We start from the raw sequence: 26,156 nt of genomic DNA, 5'->3' as shown, positions 1-26,156 counted from the left end.
AAGCCCCCCTCTCCTCCCTCACGGCTGCAGCCATGGAAGGAAGGAGAGACTCCGACCCAGCGCTGTCTCGCGAGGAGGCCCCCAATGGAAGGGAACAGTCCAAAAACTCTGGGCCTGACCTCACCCCCCCAGGAACCCGTGGTGAACTCGCAGAGCCAAGGTGCAGCCAGTTCCAAGAAACTGGAAGAGAGCCTGGCATGGAGCCTGATAGTGTCAACAGGGGGGGGATGGACATCTGTGGCCTCTCACAGGGAATGCTCCAATCATGGAAATCCAAACCGGGGGGTGGGGGGTGATGAGAAGAATCTCCTGGGCAACTGAGTTGGAGATGGTAACAAATCCAACTCGATTTGGGCTTTGAGGAAACTCATCATCCTATCCATATCAGTAGGGAGCAGACATCTGGAAGATCTGGAGGATACCAAAGAATGTCCTGACCTGGTCAGACACCCTGACACTGTCCTGGGGTCTCAGGAGGGAGACCAACTCCTATGCCTTGAGCCTGAACTTCTAGACCTTGAGGGAGAACCATCTATGATTATTAGATCCAACGTGACCTTCGGATCAGATTGCTTCGTTGGTGCCGAAGACAGACCCGACAAATGGGTCACATCTGAAGTCAGTGTGTACTGAGTCGGATTTGAGGCCTAGGATCAGACAGACTGACCTGAAGCTCTCGAAGTGGAAGAGCATGGATCCGAAACCAAAGAGGGTGGACTCTGATCTGTGGATCTGCGATCTGAGCTCCTCGTTTTCTTTTTTGCAGGAGAATCCCTCGAGGAAGAGGAGGCCGCCTTCCTTTTGGGATTCTGAGGGGCTTTAGAGGGGGAACCGGAGGCTAGAAGTCCCCATTTAGCAAGTCCCTTTAGCAGGAGTTTATTCCTGCGATCCATGAGAGCCCTGGGGTTGAATGTGGCACAAATGTCGCATTCAACCTCCAGGTGACTCCCTCCTAAACAGTAAACACACTCCTTGTGCGTGTCGGAATGGGGCATCTTCTGACTGCACGAGGAGCATCTCTTAAAACCAGAGGGCTTATCAGACATGTTGCTCACACACACAAAACACCCACACACTAAAAGTAAGGGGGAAAAGAAGGGGACAGCTAAGGAAACCCTTAACCCAGGCTAAGGAAAGGGACCCAGGAAAAAGGTGGGAACCAACAGAGATAAATTTAGAAAGCTACGGGAGGGGAGAAAAACCCAACTAACTACCCAGAAAGGAGATAGGGAAAAAAAGCTACACTACCGAAGAACAGGAAGGAAAAAAAATCTCCAAAAAAAAAAAAAAAGAAAACCTAAGTCACTTATCTGAGTTCTTTGCTTGAGCTTCTGGAATCACATCCAAGCATTTACACGGCAAATGAGATCTGAGGTTATAGTTCAGCAAAGGATCATGGGAAGGGGAGGAGCTTGAGGTCTGGATCTGTCCTTCAGTTGCCAGCTCGGATCCAAAACCCATCCGTGAAGAATGATGACACTAACAGCATCAGATATAAACAATTTAAGTACACTAACTGTTCAGTCATATGATTACAATTGTTTAAATGGTTAACACATGGCCATATTCTAGTTCAAATCATGCATTTACTATCTTCACAATGTTCAGCTATAAAATGTAGTGAAATCTGAACCGTTTCAATAATGTCACAACTGTTCAGTCATATGGTTATATATCAACATAACCTCTACACCACAGAGCTGACATTATGAAATGGTACATTTGCTAGACAAAAGCAGTAAAAAAGTTCTTTGATTGGGGGAAAAAAGTGGCCTAAACTCATAAGGTGGAAGACCGCAATCACAAAAATAAATGGCCCACAGCTCCTTTTCTGTCAAACTGCAGAAAAGAAATGTGACTGGGAGGTTGTGACCTCGTTTCAGGTGGCCTTCCAAGATCAAAGAGGAGCACTGATTTTTGATAAAGGAATAGGCAAGACCCTGAAACAGTATTCTGAAGGCCTTGAAAAGCAACTCTAGAGGCTAGGGTATAGTTCAGTGGAATACTGCACTGATGAACTCGAAAATGGTAGAGAGAGACTTCTGTTTGATAAACTTTAGATTATATTACAACTTACAAGAAAAACAAATGATGCAATGCATTTGCACTTTTCAAAAAAAGTAACACTACAGAGCTGCTTACATCTTTATCTAAACACAAACATTAAATCAAGAAAAAAACAAGAAACAATAAATGTAAACCAAGTTTATTTTGCTTTTATGTAGTGTTTTTAAAGCACTACACCATGGTAAACAATGTAAATTAGTACAAGTCATCTCAAAAGCCATCAGAGTTTTTATGAGTTGTTATAAAGATGCAGCCTATTCTAATTGGATAAATATCTTAACCACTTTCACTTTGAATTAATGAAGGCTCACAAATGAGCAACACTCCTCATTGAGGAAAACAAAAGCTGTTGTCGACAAAAGCGACAGCACACAAAAAAAAAAAACTGTAAAAATAACCAGCTGTACTGTGTTCCCATACTTAGAAGATGCTTTACAAAGGGATGATATGCACATTACCTTGCTGCAAAATGCCATCTGACTAGCAATACATTAGCCCAGCAAACTTGGTCTGTCAAAGTTCAATAGAGTTTGCATTCTGTACCCTTTACAAGACAGTCCGTTTCCAAGTTCTTTACTTGTAACCATTTTTCTAGGCTGCAGTACAAGCTAGAAAGTGAACACTTGCCTAATTTAAAAGACTGGCAATCCGTTACAGAGGAAAATCATATTTATAATTCTGCAGTAGACTTTACAATTGTATATTCAAACAAACTCCATTATTTCTTTCTTCCACTCATTTCCAGAGTGATTAGAAAGTAAATATTTAAAATGCCTTACATCTTACAACCACATGCAGATCTAAATAAAGGTGACCAAAAATAAGCTTTAACAATGGAAAGATTTCACAAGAAAGGTTTTCATACAAAAACGCATACTAAGTAAAAAGGGCCACTAGGTGACGGTATAATTTACATATTGGCATTGTTTTGGTCAACAAATACCCAAGTGCTGTTCTCTTCCAGGACAGCTAGCTGCTCGGAAAGAATGTAGCATAACTTGGCTTAAAGTATTTTAATCACACATTTCTTCCGGAATTTCGTGTGGATTAAGTATTCCAGGGACAGACATTTGAATTTTGTGTTTCTCCTCCTGTGCTTGCCGTAAAGCAGACTCTCTTTCTTCCAAAAATAAGTCAGATGTGTCTTCACCAGCAAACTCCTACAAAATTAGAAAAAAATGTACAGTATTTATACAAGTAAAATGCAATGAACACAAATGAAGCAAATATGCCTTAATCATCTTCTACTGCACATTGCATCTGCATCATTCATATATCTAGAAATTCACATTCATATACTGCATTTCTACTTCTACAAATAGAGGGAAATACTTTTAAACGCAACAAGAAAAATACAACTGTGCAAAGCACTTACAACACAAGACCGTTTGAGAGTTCATAACACTAGCATTTTCCACCTTCTGTATGTGTATACACACACACACACATATATATATATATATATATACATATATAAAAAACTTTGTTTTTGAGGGATTTTCCCCAACTGTGGCTGTCTTTCCTGCAAGACAAATCATGACAAGTAAGGTTAATGACATATGTAGCCAGAACTCCCTGATGCATTTTCCTTCTTAGTTCTTCAACAGCCTGAACCTCATAGGGTGATGATAGAGAGACGTGCGTTTCTTGTATGCAAATTCCAGTACTAACCAGCACCTTGACATTATGAATAAACATACAGAAAAAAAATTGTACAAAGGACTGTTTAGAAGAACGTCATGACAAACGCTCAGCAAATGTAGAGTACCGATATGCAAGAAAAGTGTTTTTCAGAAATAATGCACATGCATTTGTGTATACATATCTATACAGAAGATATATGCATGTGTATGCAAATATCTGCACACAGTCAGCTACATAAATGTTTTGTGTGTATATGAAAAGAAAATGCAATACATGCTTACTGAAATAGAAGGAAAATGGATTTCTTTTGTAAACACTGTCATCTGTCAAACAAAACGTAATCAGTCCCAATGACAAAGGGTTCATGACTCAACCTGACTTGGACCACTGCATAGCAGTAGCACCAGTCAGAAAAAGAAGTGCAGCAAGGGTGAAAGTGAAGGGGGAAGCTGGCCTGGGCTACATATTAGGGGGTGTGATCGGGAAGTACAGTTCTTGTTGGTACAGAAGTGCGCAACTTCAGTTTCTTGTGTAGTTAGCTGCAGCAAAGGGCTTACTAGACTTAAAGCAGAAGACTTTTTTTTTTTACTCAAACAGAAGAGCTGAAGGGGTGGAGGCAGAGTACCTGGCTTCCAGCTGCAGTGCCAGACTAGGAGAGTAGACTTATTTTTAATTGGGGACTGACACCAGATGCTAGATGAACCAACTACACCTATCCCAGCTGTCAAGTAGACAGCCAAAATTAGACAAGTCTACAATGGTTGACACAATTTATTTAGACTTAGTAAACCATTAACCTGCACTCTGGGAAACCAGACAATCAGGAGCTACTAATCTAAAGGTTGTACGCACTAGTCCAGGGTGTCCAACATGTGGCTTGATAATTACAACCTGGCCCTCACTATGTCCCATAACAATCTGACTCGACAATGTAGACGCATGTTGGACAAGGTAATTTGTTCCCCCTAAAATTTGTACAGTATGCAAATGGCCTCTGATTCAAAACAGTTGGGATACCCCTGCACATGTCAGTAAGCACAAACTAATCCATCATGGTAGGGTTGGGAGAAAGTGAGACACTAACCTTTGGCAGCTGAGGTAGCTTGTGGAGCTGGAAGCCCATGGATGAAATATATAACCTACATATACAAAGACCTCTGAACTCACCACTTAAATATCCGCAAAAGGTAAGATACTGTAATATAAATCAAAAAATATAAAAGCAATCATTTTGCTTATATGGTTTACATCTCAAACCTATATATTTAACTATCAATATATCAATTAAATTTAAAGACTATAACTCCAGCATACTTCCCTTCAAACTAATACGATATGATATCATATAGTTTTTTCATATATTTTTTTAAATATTTTTTTTTTCATATATTTTTTCACATTTTTTTTATATGGTTTATTTCATATGTTTTTTTTTTTTATATATACACTTTCTTCATGTGTTCTTTTACACTTATGGGCTTATCATATCGTATTAGTTTGAAGATTTATATTACAGTATTAGTTTTGCACTGCTTGTAGATGTTAAACAACAGTGTATGTTAGAACAGAACAAAGCATGTGTTTGTGCCTTTAAATTTCGAAATAAGCTTGTCTGCTTACAGGAATATATATCCGGGCTTTTGCCTGATAATGATGCACACTGAGGACGCCTTGAGCGAAACCGGTCGCCGGTTTGTGTTTTTGTTGGGCAGGTGCCTAATAAACTTCTCACAACTTTGGTTTTTGGATTTATTTGGAGTGCTGGATGCTTTTTTTGGTACTGTATATTTGAATTACGAGCACCTTGATGTTCCGCGCACTTTCAGTGGGTTGTTGTGTTGATGTTGAGTGCTGGGACATTTCCCTGGAAGCCTAATAGATGGAAAGGGCCTGGGGATTTATTGGCGGGGATTTTGTTTCACTACAAGAGGAATTAAAGCCGAAGTTGGGCCAGAAGTGGCGAGTATAAGAACCTGCTTATAATATGGCAACAGGTACGGATTTCAAGACTTATTTGCAGAATATAGTCGCAAACAAGGATGACTGTGCTTTGTTTACAGTTGCACACACAGAACGTGAGATTCTACAGAATAAAGCTGGGGCAGGGCAAACTGACTTGTCGGAAATGTTTAGGCAATTAACAGAAGCATCTAAAAAGGTACGCTCTTGTGTATGGCACTGTAAACTTTTGAAGGCATATTTAGCAACTAAAATTATACCTAGAGGCCTTAGAGTGTATGTCGAGCCAGGACTGGGTACAGATGATGGGGAGTTTATGTCAAAATGGAGGGCTATATAGACAACAGTCTCAAACATGTTTTTAAAGATGCTTGTGGAACATTATTGAACAAGTTACCCGTTTTGGTGAACAAGTTAGAGCCAAGCTTTGAACGTACCAATGACTTTTTAGCAGCTTCAAATTATCAGAATTTTTATACACAATTTGTTGCAGATACTGAAAAGTATGATGAGGAACTGTGTAAAAGAAAAATGAATAAATATCAGCGTGATGTTAATGATTTTAAAATGGCAACAGTTTACACATGAAAAAAGCAAAAACGAGGGGTGAGGTTTTCAGATGACAAACAAATCCCCAGGCCAAAAAGAAAGAGAGTTAAGTCTATTTTAAGAAGACAAGATAAACCATCTAGTGCATCGGAATATTCTTCTAGTCTTTCCAACACAGATACAGAACCAGAAATAAGTGAAATTCAAGATTTTCCTTCACCGGCGTCTAAAAGATACAAGACCCCTTTAGAAGGGCAGGTCGTAAACATCGTAGAAGAAACCGTGATGGAGATGTTTCAGGACAATTTGTTACAACAGTAGATTCAGATTCTAGTAATGGTATATATCAGGTTAATGACATTAACAACTTGATCATTAACCTACCCAAATTCACTTTTTCAGATAGCGAACTCAGTGTGCTGAATAAAAGTTTAGGTTTTGTTCCTTCATTTTTTGTGTCACAATATGATGTGATTAATGATGTCAAAAGCTTTTGTAGAAAGTTAAATTTGAAATATTTTTATGCTCAAAAAGAACAAGCTTCAAATACAGTTGAACTACGTGGTTTTCAGTTAAAAAAAATCAGTTTATGCCTCCTTATCATAGCACAATAAAGACCTTTAAACAGTTAGTATTAAAAGATTTGCATTTGAAACAGTCAAGTGTTTTTTGTTCAGGGTTTGAAAATTTGACAAAAATAGAAAAACTAGCGTTGAAAGGGCTAATGAATAATCATAATATAGTTATAGTAGGTGCTGATAAAGGAGGGGCTGTAGTAATTTGGGACAAAGAGGAATATACCGCAGAAGCATTTAGACAATTGTCAAATACACAGTTTTACTCTATCTTGAATAGTGATCCCACATTTGAATACAAAGCCAAGATTGATAGGTTTTTACAAGAAGCTGTTGAATCTGACATTACTACTTCACATCTAAAGGGACAGCTCCAGGTTGACCATCCGGCTCCACAATATTTTTATATGGTCCCCAAAGTTCATAAGAAATTAGATAAACCTCCAGGTCGACCTATAGTGGCAGGTAGGGGTTCACTGACAGAACCCCTTTCGGAATATCTCGAATATAAATTAAAAAATGTATTGGTTTTGATAGCCAGGATTCGAGATACTAAACAATTTCTGTTGCTGGTAAATGATGTACAAGTCTCGGAGGATGATTATTTGGGGACCCTTGATGTACAATCTTTGTACACCAGTATTCCTCATTTAGGAGGTATTACAGCAGTGGAGTTTTGGATGGAACAATCAGGAATGTATAGCACACAAGAACAACAATTCTTGATTCGATTGCTTAAATTGGTATTAGAACATAATGCCTTTCAATTTCACAACCAATGGTATTTACAAATCAAGGGAACAGCAATGGGGGCTACTTTTGCCCCCACCTATGCTTATCTGTTCATGGGGATTTTAGATTCCCAATATATATATGTAATTCCTGTTGAATTTAAAGCACAGCTTGTAATGTGGCGAAGATACCTGGATGATTGTTGGGTTGTGTGGGGCGGAGACGCTTTGGGCTGGCAAAAATCCGTAGAATATCTTAATCAGAATCGACATGGTATTAAATTCATAGGGGATATTAACCACTATGAAGTGGAATACTTGGATGTAAAAGTTAAAAAATCTACATATGGACTTTTGAATACGGATTTATATAGAAAACCATTTTCTAAAAATGCACTTTTGCATGCCAGCAGTTGTCATCCGCCCCACACAATCCAAAACATACCAGAATCTCAATTTCAGAGAGTAAGAAGGATCTGCTCTGAGTTATGAGATACAGGCTTTAGATTTGGAAAACAGGTTTATAAGCAGGGGTTACAAAAAGAGTGGTGTCAAAAAGGCACATAAGGCAGCTAGCCAAATGGACAGATCTACACTATTGGTTGATACTGAACATCAAGATGATGCACAATATGTAAGGTTTATTACTACCTATGGTAGTAATACCTTTCAAATAAAGGATATATTGGCTAAACATTGGCACATCTTGCATTCTGACACATTTTTTACTAACTTTGTTGATCAAGAATGTCACTTTGGGTATAGAAAGGGTTAAGAGCATAGGACATTTGTCTTCCTTTACAAAGGGTACAATAAAGAAGTCTACCTACAGGAACATAGTGGGGAGAACTTTTTGTGGCACATGCAAATATTGTAAACTTATGGCAAAAACAAAGTCATTTACATCGGTGAACACCAAAAGAGTGTTTGATATTAGATATCTTATTACTTGTAATAGTTCATGGGTTGTTTACATGGCAGTTTGCCAATGCGGTACATTTTATGTGGGACAAACTTCCTGTATATTTAAACAGAGAATAGCTCTTCACATTAGCGACATTAAATGTCAGAGACCATGCAGTGCTTTATATAAACACAAAATGGCTCATACAACAGCACATTTTGTGTTTATAGGCTTAGATATGGTAGTGATGCAAGATACCAATGAAAGTAACCGACATCGGATATTAACACAAAAAGAGCGCAGATGGATAGTGAATTTGGGGGCATTATTTAAACCTGGTCTCAATGATCATTGGTAATAAAGATAGGAATAGATAAAAATATGGTATTTTAGTCTTTCTAAATACAACAGAGGGTATATATAAGTTGATAAAAGGTGTTATTTAACAAAATATACAAAGCAGAGTTATAAAAGAACATAGCAGAATTCAGTTAGGTTAGAATAAATTATACACCAAATATCAGGTGTATGTTTTATGTATAATTAGTAACATTAGAGAATTTTTTTAATTCTGCTAGTAATAGCATATATATAGTTCCAGTTGTAGAAGATAGTGATTGTATAGATATATTCTGGTGGAGGGTATCATATAGTTTTCTTATATATTTTTTTTATATTTTTTTTTTACATTTTTTTTATATGGTTTATTTCATATATTTTTTTTATATATGCTTTCTTCATGTGTTCTTTTACACTTATGGGCTTATCATATCGTATTAGTTTGAAGGGAAGTATGCTGGAGTTATAGTCTTTAAATTTAATTGATATATTGATAGTTTAATTTATAGGTTTGAGATGTAAACCATATAAGCAAAATGATTGCTTTTATATTTTTTGATTTATATTACAGTATTAGTTTTGCACTGCTTGCTAGATGTTAAACAACAGTGTATGTTATAACAGAACAAAGCATGTGTTTGTGCCTTTAAATTTCGAAATAAGCTTGTCTGCTTACAGGAATATATATCCGGGATTTTGCCTGATAATGATGTACACTGAGGACGCCTTGAGCGAAACCGGTCGCCGGTTTGTGTTTTTGTTGGGCAGGTGCCTAATAATCTTCTCACAACTTAGTTTTTTGGATTTATTTGGAGTGCTGGATGATTTTTTGGTACTGTATATTTGAATTCCGAGCACCTTGATGTTCCACGCACTTTCAGTGGTTTGTTTTATACATATATATATATATATATATATATATATATATATATATATACACACACACACACACACACATATATATATATATATATATATATATATATATATGCAATCCAGTAAAGTTAACATAAGCTTAGAGTTACAGCTTGTAAAATCTAACTATAGAGACAGCTAAGTGTCCATTTATAGTCACCTGAAGTACGCACTTGTATGGTGCATGAACTGCAAGACATGGCCTCCATAGAACCCCACCACCACCTACATCAGTGGTATGCATTACAGCCCATAATGAATAACAAGTTTAACATGTTTTTGCATAGTTCAAAATAACAGACTATATATAGCTTGTTACTTCCCCCCCCACTGACACAGGAGAAACTGTTTGCTTTCTTTTCATTTTCAGATTACTCCCGTCTCCTTTTCTTCCTTTACTACAGTATCTTGTAGTTAATACACTAAATACTTAACCACACATATAAATCTCTCCTTAGTCTTCCTGGGCTTGTGTACTACTCCCTGTAATATTCCTTTTCCCCGTCTCAGCTTCTATTGTCCACTGCTCAGCTCATACTTACTGACTGCATTGCTGACTCAGTGGTTGGGCCCTGTTACACTCAGGCTCACTCGGTTCCCTACCCTGCTCCCCCAATTCCCACCTCTCCTACTCTACATTTAAACTACCCTAACTTCACCCCTACACGTCATTCAACACAAGCATAAAAACAATCAGAAAATAACCTAATAGCAGTTGCTCTACAATTAGCATCCCTTACTCATTTAAAGTACTGCAACCCAGCATGTCCTTTTAGAAGTTACAGTGCTGTTACTACAAACTATGCTTACCAAGTAACATTTCACAGTGCAAACTAATATCTTCATCTGAATATAACTTGCGTGCACACAAAATGACAGACTCGTATCCTACTACTGTACCTCCTCACCATATTAGCACACACTATCAACTATCATACCTCCTGAATATAAATACTGCAAACCCACACTCACTCCACCAACAGTTACCAGGTTTATCAATTACCACACCGCCCACACTGTACCAGCAAACCTTAGAATTTTTTCAACTACAGGTATCTTAAATCTGTATGTTACCATATGAAATCTAATAAAACTAAAGCACAAATGCACTTGGCTACATACTTTTTTTTTGGAAATTATATGGAAGAATCAGTGGAGACATTCAACCCATAAAAAACACGGACACTAACAGCACAGTATTAAATGTACGATTCTCCAGTTTGAGCCTTCAATCCCTGAAGCATATGCAACAAAATCAAGGATATACATGCTTTTACTGCTACCAATTCCCAAGACAATCATAGCTACAGAAACCTGGCTAAAAAAAAAAAAGAAAGAAAAAGACAAATGACAATGAAATTACCCCACCTGGTTCCAATATAATTAGGATTGACAGAACAAATAAACGGGTAGACTGAACTGCCATCATCTACATGAATTCACTAAACATAACCACATACAAACAGGAAAATGACAATGTAGAATCTTCAAGACACGGAAACGCTCCTACAATGGGACAAGATCAGGGCTACCGTTGTAGAAGGAAGCAGAAGTCCACAAAAACTGATAGGTCAAAACAGAGCCATAAAGACAACAGAGTGGACTATTGAGGATAAGAAATTATGTACTGTTACTATTATGCAAGGCCACCAGAATTTCCAGACTGATGATATACAAAATGATTGAGAGAGAAATTAGAGGAAAGAAAAATACTTCAAAACTGACAGAAGCTTCAAATAATTTCTGTTCATAAATGCAACAGATTTATGAAAAAACATTATATACAGACCATGAAACGTTGGGACATTTGGCAAGAGAAGCGACTAAGGAAGTGTGAAAAAATAAAATCTACAGATTTTTGAAAGGTACAAAAAATATGGACTTGGGAAAGAAAGAGATATGATATGGTGCTACATTTATTCAAAGGAGAATGCCAAATTAATCAATACAAAAAAGCAGCCACAGACATTTGAAGAGAAATACAGGCGAAGGCATCCAGATATGGAAAATGTCGCAATGCAAAAAAAAATACCACAAAGGGGGAATGTAGAAGAAAAGATCAATAAAGGTGAAGTTTAAAAACAAAACAAACAAAAAAAACCCCAAAAAACAGTAGTTGAAGTTATGGAATGCCTATGAAGTGAAGGACTTGGTGTAGAAAGTCTAACACAGACTATGTCACAGCATGATGGAACGAGTCCCCCAAATAAAGAAAAACAGGAACAGCAAGACATCTGAAGAAGTATGGACATGGTAGAGAGAGATTTAATATGGTGCAATATTTAGTTTTGCTTTCTCCTTTGCATAGTCAATACAAAAAGAGCATCACCAAAGATATCTGAAGAGAAATGCAGATAAAGGCATCTGGATATGGAATATTTTACAATATAAAAAATAATCCAGAGGGAAAGTAGAAAAGAGGACTAGTAAGTGAGAAGTTAAAGAAATAGAAAGTGAGGTTATGGATTACCTGCAGAGTGAAGGACTTGGTGTAGAAAATCTAACTTCGATAAAATCACAGCAGGATAGAGCAATAGATCCCAAAATTAAAGACAAACCAGTGGAGGAGGAAACATCTGATCAGCTGGCATATCTTCATAGGAAACCAGTACCAAAGTTCAGTTGGAGATGCACAGCAAGGGAAGAAAGAGGAAACTGTGGCAAATCTGACAGTCAATACTGTGGACTGATAGGCCAGTGAATTCCCATATGAAAGAGCAACAGATAAAGGATGAAACTGGACAGAATATGGCACAGGAAGACACTGTAATGTTCTATAGAATGCCCACAGGAAATGGGGAACAAAGAATGTGCCCTCAGTTTAGTAGAAAATGATCTAAGAGAAGAGTTTATGATTTAATACAGATGGGCAGACATTAAGATCGATTAAATAAATAAGACTGCAGAAAGTCAATTAAACCCAAAAAGTTAGAAGATTTAAACAAATGAACACAGTAATTAGGACTGTTCATAGAGATTCATATGATATAACAGAAGCAAATAAGATATATTACTGTGCAGCTACATAATATAATGTATTGCCACACAAACAGAGCAGTAATGGAAAGGAAGGGGAGAAATCAAATGCTATCATAGAAGTATCAAACAGAGAAAGCTATAAAATGAAACTCTGTAGTTTTAGGAAGAACTGAAGATGTGAAAGAAGTTGGTTTGAGTCGAGTATCGGTAGTACGAAGAACTTCCTTGGAAGCCGGTGGCTGCTCAGCAGCTCTGGACCCATTCAAGGTAGAGACATTCGCAGGATCCTAAGTCAAAGAAGAGTCTGGCGGCATACTGGACTCCTAAGGGTCTCGGTAGCGGCCTGCGAATCCATAAAAGCTGGGATCAGGGGATGCGAAAACGCCTCACTGAGGACTGGAGAACGGAAGACTAGCTTAACGGAAGCTAGTCGGCAGTTCTGCACCTGTGCGGCCTGTCTCTGTCTTTATCCTTTCGTGTTTTTGGAAGATCGGTAGTTGGATGACTTACAGAAGCCATATTGGAATACGGGGACCGAGAACGAAAATATGTAGCTACAATAAGGGCCCGACGACGTATAGTTCTGGCGTTGAACAAAGCACAAAAGTGACAGCGAGGTATGTTTTGGTCTGGGCCTAAACAGGTGACAGTAAGAATGGAAGTCTCGGTGTGGTATTTGCTTTCCACAGGCGAGACAATTGTTAACCTTTTCTGACATCGGGTAGAACAAGAAAAAAGGATCCCCACAACGGGGTACTTAGCTTTAGAAGACTTCAACTTCAATTCGGAAATGAAGCTCGGGTAGTGGCCGACCGGCACTCGTGTGAACAGCTTCTACTTCTGGCTCCTCGGCAAGAAAGACTGATGTAAGGGCGTCAGGCTGCCTGATTTTATACCACTGACAACCTGATCTCAGGCAACTGACGCAGAAATACTAAGCCTCTGGTATTCGGGCCGACTGAGGGCTACCCCTGGCAGGATAACCCAAGTGTAATGACTGCAACAGTGAAACACGAACATCTAAAAATATCAACACCGGCAGAAAAACATAGAAGATATGCAGATAAATATAAAGGAAAAGCACAAAAAAAAATGTACTGATGACCCAAAAAAGTTTTATACAGAACTGTGAAACAAGTCAAAAGAAACAGAAACATCACACAAAAAAGAAGAAATAAATACATTTTGGAGAAATAATCTATGAAGATCCTGTGGAACACAGCTGCTAAATGGATAGAAGTTAAAGAAAGAATAAGATGTTCAAATCATGGGATAAAGTAATGGCCACAAAGATTTAAACAAAGTTAAGAAAAGCCCCCTAACTGGAAAATCCCAGGACCAGATGCAGTACCTAACTTCTGGCTAAAAGTATTAACATCTTTACATGAAGACACAACATATTCAACTGCCTTTTTGGCAAAGAATTTCCATGAGGTCCTCCAAAGGTGACATCCTCAGGTGGTGATCTGCGGACCCTTCTTCATCGATACTGGTGTCCTCAGTAAGGGATTCCAATTGGGAATCCAAGTGCCTCCTTTTGTATTGATGCTTACTGCTTACGAGGGACCTCCTCGGTGGGGTGCTCCGGAGAGGTGTTGGAAGACTCGGGATGTTCCAAAAAGGAAACAGTCTGGAAGTCTTTCAGGGTAGGCTGTCCTGGAGGTGACAACACAGATGTCTCAGGCACAATATCTGCTGAGGTGGGACCAGGCGCCAAAGCACGGAGAGTCAAGGCTCTTCTGGGGACAGAGAGAACCCCCCTCAACCACTTTGAATGCCGAGGGAGAACAAGTCGAGGGCAATGACCCCAGAGCAGAGGCTGTCATGGAAGAAGCCCAACAAATCCACTCCATCCCTGAATCAGAGTGTAGAGTTAGAGCTGAGCTATCAACCATCGAAGCCCCAAGGGGAAGAGGCAGATCCAAAAGCTTGGCAGTGGATATCAACCTCTTGGACTGTATGCTGAAGCTGCGGCTCCGAGAACCGCTCTGCCCCAAAACAGTGGGAGCCGGAGCAGTCGGGGAAACTGTTGGGAGTTGAGGTACTCATACCCATCTACTCAGACATCTTGACTTCAGGTAATTTTAGGCCCAATAACTCCGAAGCTGAGGGTCGGATCGAAGGAGGAGTTATTGGGGCAAAGGCAAGTTTGATGGCACACGGATCCTAAGGGTGACGAGTGGGCAAAACCACAGCAGGATTTGTGTCTGGAGAAACTTCATCAGCATCCTATCTACCTCTGCTTTGGACAGACTGTTGGAAGATGTGGTGGATGACGCAACAGATGGAGGTGTAGACACTGACTTGGAAGATTGTAGAATCGGAAACTCTGGGCTTGAGGCAAGCAGCTCTGGTGAAACACTGAGACCAGTGCCGCTGGGAAGCCTGTATGACAATCGGAGCAGTCACTCAGATCTTTAGTTTTTGTCAATTTCTGTGGTTGTTCACCTGTCCTAAGAGCCCTTTTCTAGTGACAACCTGCGCTCTACGTTTTTTGGCGGGGGGGGGGGGGGGGCTGAAGTAGAAGGCAAAGAGGAGGAAGGGGCAGTGGATGGAAGTAGGCCTTTTAAGATCAATTTGTTCCTCCAGTCTGTTAAAGCCCATTGGTTGAAGCCAGCACAGATGGATCTGGAGGAATCTAGAAGTGAAGGTCCTACACATACCACACACTCAGTGTGGGCATCTGAGAGCGGGATTTTGTGCCTGCAATTGACACATTTTTTTAAACTGACCGGTTTTGATTCTGCCATAACCAAAAGGTTCCTACAAAACAGAGCAAGCAGAATTTTTTTTTTTAAAGGAATAGAAAGAAAAAGGAAGAAAGGGAAAAAAAGAAGTTATGTACTCACCATAACGTTCCATCTGAGTAGGTAAACTTCATTTGTCAGCAACCTGTGGGTATCGGATCCATATCGGTTCCGAGCCGGCAGCTTCAAACAGCTAAGATCCGAGCTCCAAGCTCCTCCCCTTACCCATAATCCCCCGCCATCCCTCTCTGACCTCAGATCGAGTTTGCTATGGTAAAACAGCATATTACAACAAAAGATCACCTGCAACTCCTAACCTGGTGTTATCCGGAGAAAAGGACAAGGAATACTTCTAGGACGCACTATAGGTTAGGGGGATGGAGGGGGGGGGGGTTGGTTGCTGACAAATGAAGTTTACCTACTCAGATGAAACGCTATGGTGAGTACATAACTTCTTTATCTGAAGTAGTGAACTTCATTTGTCCATCAACCTGTGGGACAGAGTCCCCAGCTAACCAAACTTGGGGGGTCCTCATGGAAGGATATTCCGGAGCACTGCAGAGCCGAAGGATGCTCTCCCTCTGGAAATTAGATCCAACTTGTAATGGTTAATGAAAGTGTGGGATGAAGCCCAAGTGGCTGCTGAACAAATGTCGTCCAGGGAGACTCTGGAGCAAAAGGCAGCAGAAGTAGAGATCGATCGGGTAGAATGAGCATGGACTCTTTCAGGTTCAGGTCTACCAGAACTCTTGTATGCAAGGAGTATACATTGGGAAATCCATCTGGACAATGTAACTTTTGATACGGGTTTGCCCAAAGAGGGTTTTGCAAAGGATACAAAGAGTTGCTCAGATTGCCTATGTTCAGTGGTCCTGTGCAAGTAGAATCTCAATTGCCTATGTACGTCCAGAGAATGTAATTTGTATTCACCCTTGTTTTGATAATTTGGAAAGAAAACTGGCAAATTAATAGATTGATTAATATTGGGCTCAGAAGCAACTTTGGGTAGGAAGGAGGGATTGGTCCTGAGGGAAACTCTATCTTTATGGAAGACCAAGTACGGTGGTTTGGCACAAAGGGCTTGAAGCTCCGAAACCCTTCTGGCCGAAGTGATAGCAATGAGAAAAGCAGTCTTCCAAGGTAAGTAATTCAGATCCACCGTGGCTGCGGGTTCAAACGGAGGGCCGGTCAAGGACTGGAGGACAAGAGTTAAATCCCATGGAGGGACTGCGTCTTTCACCGGAGGTCTTAAGAGGAAGGTGCCTTTTAAGAACGTCTTACATAATTTGGAAGATGCTAAGGAACCGAGGTCACTTCCCACATGATAATGGGAAATTGCAGCTAACTGGACTTGACCGTTGAAGAGCTAGCACCTTGGTCGAATAAGGTCGACAAAAATTCTAACACCGCTGGTATGGGAGCTAGAAAGGGATACAAATTTCTATGCTCCGCCCAGATAGTAAAGCATTTCCATTTGCTGTTATAAACCTTTCTCGTAGAAGGTTTATGAGCAGCCACTAAAATAGCCTCAACAGGGGACGAGATACCGGGAGTCCTAACTATTACTGGAACTGATCAGCCAAGCAGTGAGCTTGAGGTTGTCCAGGTTCGGAGTTGGTAAACCCAATGGGCGAGAGATCAGATCTGGGGTGGGATCTAGAATCCATGGAGGATTCACTAGGTGAGAGCATAGACATAGGAACCATGTTTGACGAGGCCAGAATGGGGCTATGAGGATTACTCTGCTCCCCAACTGACGGGCTTTCTGCAAGAATTTTAGCATTAGGGGAAGAGGGGGATAAGCATAAAGTAGACCGGATGGCCAAACATGCACCACAGTGTCTCCGGGGGATTCCCCTGGTGGGGGAATTAGAGCGAAGTAGTCGCTGCACTTTGCGTTCGAAGGAGACGCGAAGAGATCGCAGCAAGGTTGACCCCACTTGAGGAAGATTTGCTTCGTTATTCTGGGGTTCAGAGACCACTCGTACGGCGAGAGGATGGTTCGACTCAGCCTGTCTGCTAAAATGTTCGACTGACCCGGGATATGCGTTGTTATGAGAAAGCGGTTGGTGGAGATTGCCCATTCCCAAACTCTCATGGCCTCTCGACAAAGTGGGTAGGATCTGGTTCCCCCCCTTTTGTTGATCTACCAGACCACTGACGTTGTCTGTATGAATTGCAACCGTTCCTAAGGGAAGAAGGGCTTGGAATGCTTGCAACGCCAAAAGCACCGCTCTCATCTCTAGGACATTGCTATGCAATAAGGTCTCTGAATGGGTCCACGTGCCTTGGACGGTTCTGCCCATGCAGTGCCCCCCCCACCCTAGGCGAGAAGCATCCGTGGTCACCGTGGTTAGAGGCGGGGACATAGAAAAGGGGCGCCCTATCTGGAGGTCCGGGGATTGGAGCCATCAGAGCAGGGAATTCCTGCAAGCCCTGCTGAGGGGGATAGGTGCACTCAGTGGGCATAGCAAGATGGACTATTGAACCTGCAAGGCCCACTGTAGTACTCTCATGTTCAAGCGGCTAAAGGTAGCAGATTGATCGTGGCCACCATGGAACCTAGAGCCCTCAGAACCAATTCCGCTGGAGGAGCTGGGGATTGTAAAAGGGCCAGTACATGGAGCTTCAGGGTGCGAATCCGGTCCGGAGTTAAGAAGACTCTCAATAGGTTTGCGTCTAATCTGGCTCTTATGAAGTCTAAGATCTGGGTTGGATGAAGGGAAGATTTGTTGAGATTGATTGCGATTCCCAGCCGAGAGGCCAGATGGAGGACGTAATCTCTGGCTGAACATAGTAGATGCCTGTTGGGGGCGGTCAGGAGCCAGTCGTCCAGGTAGGGGAAGACCTGTATACCCTGGAGTCTCAGGTGGGCCGCTACTACTGCCAACACTTTGGTGAACACCCTGGGGACTGTGGTGAGACCAAAGGGGAGGGCCCTGAACTGGTAGTGACTGGCTCCTAGCCGGAAGCGGAGAAACCTTCTGGAGTGTCTCTCCATCAATATGTGGTAGTACGCATCCTTGATGTCTATCGAGCACATCCAGTCATTCTCCCGCATGAGGGGGAGAATGGACTGAATGGTGACCATCCGGAACTTTTCTTTGGCCACTGACAGGTTTAGCAAGGACAGGTCGAGGATTGGCCTTAAGTCCCCCGTCTTTTTTGGCACCAGAAAGAACTTGGAGTAGAAGCCCGATCAGGACTGGGGGGACGCGCTGGATCACTCTTTTTTCTAGCAGCTGCTTTATTCCTGTGGCTGCTGCCTCCCTTTGATTGGGTGGGACATCGGGGAGGCTCCGGGGTCTGGGCGGGGGATTCAGAAAGGGGATTTTGTAACCTCTGGATGTGATTTGAAGCACCCAGCAATCTGTTGTAATGGACTCCCAAACTGCCAGGTGCCTCGAGAAACACCCCCCGACTGCCTCCAGAGTGGAACAGTCGGGTAACCCTTCAGGGCTGCTGCGCGGGCAGATCCGAAAAGGGTTCTCTCGACCTGAAATTCTTCGGTCCCCCTCTGCCTCTGGGCCGGCGTCCACCTTGTCCTCCTCTGCCTCCGAAGGACGAGGGGTCCGAGCGAACAGGACTGTTGAGACTTCCGGAACCACATCTTCTTCTGTCCCCCTTTGGTTCCTGGAGAAGGACCTCTGGGGGGCCGAGAAGCGGACTCTGATGGCAGATGTCTTCCGTCTTTCTCGCTCTGGACCAGCGTGTCACGACGGTCTTGCCAAAAGCGAAGAACCGTCAAAGGGCATTTGCGAAGGGCGCCTTGAAGGGTTCTGCAAAGTTGCAGAGGCGGAGCCAAGCGTGTAGTCTCAAAACAACGCCCGCTCCACTAGCTCTAGCAGCTCCTTCCGTGGCATGGGAGAGGAGCCGCATAGAAGTGTTCGAGATGGACTTGAGAGTGGCCATTTGAGCTGAGAACACCTTCTTATCCTCAGTCGACATGGACTCTGGGGGCGACCCGGCGTATTCCTTGATGAGATCCCACTGGAGTTGTATGACGTGTGCCATATAGTTCAGCGACCTCACTGCGAAGGTAGCTGAAGCGAACATCTGCTTCCCCAGGCGGTCCATCGTCCGAGACTCCTTGTCGGGAGGATGGACCGAGGAACTCTCCTGGGCTAGTTCCCTCTTGGTGGTAGCCGCCACCAACATGGCATCTACAGGAGCACCTTTAATCCATACCGCCCTATCAGTGGGGGGGACTAAGGATTTTATCCGGCCTCCCTGGAATGGGCTCAACAGTGTCCGGTTCCTTCCATGCCCTGGTAGTGATGAGATCTACCAGGGGATCGGAGGGAGGGGACAGCCAAGAGGTAGATGGGCCTGCGTCAAATGTCTCCAGGGACACAGACTCATCAGAGGAAGGTTTTTGGGCTGACCACCCCCTCTAATTCAAAGCATTTCCATAATGTATCCGAAGGAGACATCCTCGGGGGGTGACCTTGGGGAACCTTCCCCTTCCTCTAAATCCGTGTCTTCTGTCAAAGACACAGGTGAGTCCAAGTGCCTCCTCTTGCACTTACGTTTGTGAGGGACCTCCTCGGGGGGGGCTGTCCGAAGAGGCCTCACCAACCACATCTTGTTCCTCTAAGGGAACGACCTGGGACGTAGGCGCAGGCTGTCCCTGGGGCCGGGTGGTGGAAGGTAGGCCCGTCTGAGCGGGAGTGCAGGGTTGATCTGTAGTCGGAGCCTGGGGCCTGGAATCCCTCGACAATACCCTCTCCACTACATTGAACACCGAGGGAGAACTGCTCTCTCTAGGATCCGAGAGCAGCCCCCTTGGATCCGATGTGTGGATCGGGGCCGGCGCCAAAGCAATCAGATCCGAACAGCCAGTATGCTCCGACCGAGCTGGAGCCGACGCACTGACCCTTCCCGATCCGAGCTCAGCTCTCGGCTCCAAGAGCTCGGATCCGAAAAGGGACCTGACAAACTCGAGGGCACGGTCGGAGCCGGCACGGCACCATCAGCGCCGAACCTCCCCGGGCTTCTATGCAACCCGGATCCGAAGGCTCCGAACCCCGAAAGTGGGTCAGAGAAGGAGCAATCGGGGAGAAAAAGGGGGTTGAGCTCCCCCCCAGAGGAGGGGGGAGGCATGAGTACTCCCATCTGCAGCTGGGCCTGGAGGAACCTACGCATCATCCGGTCCATATCTGCATTGGACAAGCTTCGGGTAGACCTAGAGGAGGCAACCGAGGTGGGCTGGGAGTGCCGCCTCGATGACCCCGACGGCGACCGTGTCCCCTCCGGCGAGAAGCGAGGTGAATGTAGCCGGGAAGGAGAAGGCAAGGAAGCCCTGGGAGAAGCAGCTTGCTTAGCCGGCGGAGCAGAGGAGGAAGACTCGGCCCACCGCTTGTGGTGTCTTTCCTTCTTCTTCTCCCGCCTAGCATCCTTCTCCTCCTGGCCCAAGGTGGGAGGTTGAGTCCCGGCCAGTGGAGCAGGGGTGGAAGGGGGCACTACCGCGGCCGCGGCAGGTGCCACCAAGGGAGAGGAGGTCGAAGCCGGGGGCAAAAGTCCTGCCAGAATCAGCTTCGATCTCCTGTCCTTTAGAGGCCTGGGGTTGAAGGCTGCACAAATAGTGCAGCCTGAGGAAAGGTGGTCAACCCCAAGGCAAATAACACACCGAGTGTGGCCATCCGCCGGGGATAGCTTATGGCCACACTCGGTGCATTTAGAGAAAATGGTTTTTGGGGCCTCAGACATAGTTAAAGAAAAACAACACAAGGCCCAACACACACACCTTCACACACACGGGGAGGAATAAACTACACTAAAAATTAACCAGATAACAATATTAAAACTAAAGGGTTTTAAATACAAGGGCAACACACAAAACAACAAGCAATATTACACTACAGAAAAATTAGAAAAGCAATATTTTTCTCACAGAACGACTAAAACCCATGCCTGGAACTCATTCAAAGCTGTTGAGTCAACCGCGGCAAACAAGATCTGCGGTCAGAGAGGGATGGCAGGGGATTATGGGTAAGGGGAGGAGCTTGGAGCTCGGATCTTCTTAGCTGTTTAAAGCTGCCAGCTCGGATCCGATATGCTTCCAATACCCACAGGTTGATGGACAAATGAAGTTAACTACTTCAGATCTGTCTACGTTGAAGTGTAGGGAACTATACAGGTATATAAGCTAAAACTTTAGACTAATTAGAAGAGAAAGAAGTAATAAGATAGATAAGACAATTAGACTGAAAAATTGTAATTCTTCACTCAAGAAACTCAAGGAGCTCAGAAACTCAATCCCGGTGCTAGTGGAAGCATGGCAAACGAGACCTGAAGAGATGAGGGGACAGCAGAGCATTATGTGTAGGGGAGGAACTTGTAGTTCAGAACCTAGAGCTTTAGTACACAGCCGAGTCAGATCCGATTCTCTGATCCGAACCCACAGATTGAAGATTGAATGAAGTCAACAACTTCAGATACACTGTTAAAACCTTCCAGATCTTCAACAGTCTCTTTCTCCTCCTACTTTCCAAACTTCCACAGGAATACCATCTATTCCTGGGGACTTTCCTATGCATTAGTTACGCATCACAATTTTTATCTCATCTCCTCCTATCCTGTTAGCAATTGAGCCTAGTCTACCTCTAACCTTGGCATATTCAATTCTTCCATAAACATTTCAATTTGGCTCTTTTTTTTGATTTCCATACTTCTCTGCTTTATACAGACTTTCACAGAATTTACAAAATATGTCTAATACCTGTACAGGACCTCGTTACTTTCCTTGTTATATGTTCCCTAAGTTTGGCGACAGCCCTTTCTACTTTCTGTTACCCGAGTCGCTGTGCTAAAGGTTTTTGTGCTCTAGTGTTATTAAGCAAAAAACAAACAGTTGTGTAACAGCAATCTTTCTAAACTTGTGCATATTATCAAGGTAATCCATTACTTTATGCTTCCCATTCTGCAGCTGATCTTCTTCTTGTTCTGAGAGCGCCCCCTATTCTGCAGTACTTCAACATTTGTCAGTCCCGCTAAATAATTCCTGTTACTTCTTAACCATAGCTCTCTTTCTTTTATTTCCACTCTATTTTTAAACTCCACCCTAATTTTATCCCACTCCCCAGCTATATTTTCAGAAGTAATTTCTATGCTCTATAATAGTTCCTGAGGAATTTCCACTACTTGTTCCTTAAATTCCTCTCTTTTCAACAGATAGGTGGGAAAGCACCAGTGTCTAATTTTTTATTTCATTACCCTGTGTTTTATTTTAATTATTGGCACATGATCTGAAATAGTTATCAGATCCGTAAAAAGACCTTAAATTAAATGCACACGTTCCTGTGAAATGTAAATTTTAAATTTTGTCTAGTCCAGATTTTATATCATGGGGAATAATATATAAATTCACTCCGTTCTAACAGAGAGGATTTAAACCTCAGATTTAGTAGTTAGCCAAGGATTGCTACATATATGCAGATATTGACAAAAGGTACTTTGACATACCAGCTTGGCAATTTATTGCCATAAAAGCCAAAGTAGAAGAAACAAACATTTTTGCAAAATTCAAAGGCAGAACCATCTTTGCCATTACTGATGGGAATGGCTGAAATTGTAATTATGTACATATAATGCTGGATTCTTTCATCTACATCGTCCGATGTGACAAAATCCTCAAGCCACTTCCTGGATCCAAGCCAGCAAAACCAGTGCGCTGGCCTTGAGTTCCTTTAAATGTTGTCTTCTTGTAACAGTCTCAACCACTACTAGTTTTTACTTTTAACATTTCTGGTACTGTCTACCTTTCTAGGAGCTCTGTGCTCAGAGGATGATATTACTGCCTTGGTCAAGTTCAATATTAAAGTTCTTAACCACACCTTCAATTACATCATAACTGAATCCTCCACTGTTACCACTGAATAATTTCTGAGGTGGATTACACGTCCTTATGAGCGAATGGAATTTCTTTACAGACCTTTACTGTCTCTATGTTTATAATGCTTTCAGTACTGAAAAATATAAACTTTTCAATGGCATACCATATAAAGGTATCAACTGACGGGTTCAAGTTCACTTAAATCCATAGCAAATGTTACTTTTTAATCACAGGCCAGAGACATGCCAACAACAGGCACAAGCTTAAGTTTAGATCTGCTACATTTCAGGCAAACTTCACAAATGTCAATTTTTTCAAGGTACACATGCATCCACAGTTTGTTTCTCAAACTATAAAGCAGCTGCATGTCCTACAGATATATTTTATGTGGCGCACTGGGTACAGCAGTTAGCGTTGTTGGCTCACAGCAAGAAGTTCTCCGGTTCAATTCTCGGTTGAGGAACCTTCTGTGTGGAGTCTGCATACCCTCCCTGTGTTCATGTGGGTCTCCTCCCACAACACAAATATTGTCATTACACAGGCCGATAAGGGTGGAGCCGTAGTCCTCATGGATACGGATTATTATCTGGGGGAGGGAAATGGACAACTTTCCAACCCTTCCCATTACATGAAAATGCCCATTGACCCCACCCTTAATTTCAAACAAGAAATTGACAACTTTCTGGATTTAGCTGTCTCTGAGGGTATCATATCTGACACAGTAAAGGCACATCTTACAGTGCAGGATCCACAGAAACAAACACTATATCTGTTACCCAAGATACACAAATGTCTCAACAAACCCCCTGGAAGACCAACTGCATCTGGCATGGGATCCCTAACAGAACTATTATCAGAGTTCCTTACTTTATATCTCAAACCATTATTGGGCTTGATTCGTGCCAGAATACAGGATACCACACAATGTTTGCAAATCATTGCTGAGAATCAACTGGAACCAGATTGGTTACTTTGTACCCTGGATGTCAAGGCTCTATATATACAAACATTCCACATTGGGCTGGATTGGAAGCCCTTAAACTTTGGTTAGACAAATCACTACTATATCCAGTAGGTTTCAACACACTCTTGGTCTGCATGGCTGAACATGTCCTCAACAAAAATGTTTTCTATTTTCAAGGAGAATGTTATTGGCAGCTTAAGGGCACTGCAATGGGGGCATCTTTTGCCCCTATATATGCAGACCTATTTATGGGATATGTTGAGGAACAACTTATTTATGACACCTCACATAATTTGTATCTAGATGAACTGGACATATGGCGTCAATATTTGGATGATTGTTGGTTGGTTTAGCGTTCTGATGAACAATATTTAGCAGAATTTGTCCAATATCTTAATCATAACAAATGGGGTATTGAGTTTTCATCCACTTATGATAAAAATGAGATCAATTTCCTGGGTGCAATTATAACCAGGAATTCTGATGACACTTTACGTAGTAAAACATTTCGAAAATGACCTCAGTATAACAGTCTATTACATGCAACTAGTATGCATCCGACCACATTATCCGAAACATACCCAAGTCTCAGTTTCTCAGGATTCGTAGAATCTGTTCCTCAGATAATGACTATGATGAATCTCAACAAGATTTAGCTAAAAGATTTAGAGCCAGGGGCTACCAAGAGCTTGACATCCGGGGTGCTCAACAAGTTGCTCTTAATTCCACCAGAACCTCCCTTCTCCAATATTCTGACAAGGTTCACACTGAACAGGATGAAACTATCTGGTTCATCACCACATTTGGACGTAACATTAACCTTATGAGGAATGTTATATCCAAGCACTGGAATATTCTCACTGCCAATGAGATCAAACCGTGGATTGGTGATGTAAGCAGGTATGGATATAGAAGGGGCAGGACATTGGAATAATTTTTTTCACATTACAAAAGGGTCAGTTCGGCTGGAGCCATACACCACCAATTAATCATGACAGGTGACAAACTATGGGGTACATACCATTGTGGTCATTGTTCATCATGTCCTTTCATTTTCAGAACAAAACATTTTACCAGTAAAAATACAGACAGAATATTTGATATCAAATTTTTTGGCAATTGTAACCGTGATTGGGTGGTATACCTTGCTACATGCACATGTGGTTCGTTCTATGTTGGACAGACTTCACGACCACTTGATTACGTATGTCTGAACATCGCAGTGACATACAAACTAGGAGGAGACCAATGCCTTATTTTAGACACAGTACACAACATAATTCAGCCAGGTTCCAGTTTACCATCATTGACAGAATCCTTGGGGACAGATCTAACAAACAGGGATGGCATTCTATTCTCACTAACAAAAGAGAAGTATTGGATCATTAAACTGGGAGCTTTGTTCTCACCAGGTTTGAATGATCATTTATAAATTTATGTGTTTCACTTTTATGGGCATGTGTTATTTTATTTTATTGTATAACTTTTCATTTTCTCTGTCTCTCATATAGGAAACAATTTGTATGTGGGAAGAACACATTGGGAAGAATCCTATTGGACAACTCATACTATATATATATATATATATATATATATATATATATATATATATACATATATATACATATATATATATATATATATATATATATATATATATATATATATATATATATATATGTGTGTGTGTGTGTCACTTTACAGCTAATGCTTTTTTATCCCACTGAGGAAAGCCTGCTGGCTGAAACCGGTCTGGGTGTTTATTATTAAAAGTTTATATACTTTACATATCAGCCTTTGGATGGTTTTTTGATGCTTTACACTGAATTTGATGCTGGCAATTTTCATCTCCTCCCACATTCCAAAGATGTGTCTGGAGTGTTTCTGCCCGGGCCTTAGCTGAAAATGGGCTCTGTCCCAGTCGGACTTTCCCAATAAACAAATGTTAA

At 41.9% G+C, this 26,156-nt stretch overlaps 1 protein-coding gene across 3 annotated transcripts in view; it reads right to left on the bottom strand.

Moving 5' to 3' along the window:
* Positions 1-2,190: 2,190 nt before the first annotated feature.
* Positions 2,191-26,156, bottom strand: part of XPO1 (exportin 1) — a 1,770,162-nt gene continuing 1,746,196 nt past the window's right edge. For all 3 annotated transcript variants that reach the window (XM_044061196.1, XM_044061203.1, XM_044061211.1), the window contains exon 24: positions 2,191-3,227. In XM_044061196.1, coding sequence (XP_043917131.1) covers positions 3,081-3,227 — 147 coding nt within the window. In that variant the 3' untranslated portion in view covers positions 2,191-3,080. The remainder of the gene's footprint in view (positions 3,228-26,156) is intronic.

This window comes from Protopterus annectens, chromosome 1.part0 (genome assembly GCF_019279795.1).
Source record: "Protopterus annectens isolate FY-2018-M chromosome 1.part0, PAN1.0, whole genome shotgun sequence".
Classification (NCBI taxonomy): Eukaryota; Metazoa; Chordata; order Ceratodontiformes; family Protopteridae; genus Protopterus; species Protopterus annectens.
The sequence above is the reverse complement of the archived record's forward strand: the minus strand, read 5'-3'. Positions and strand labels throughout refer to the sequence as shown.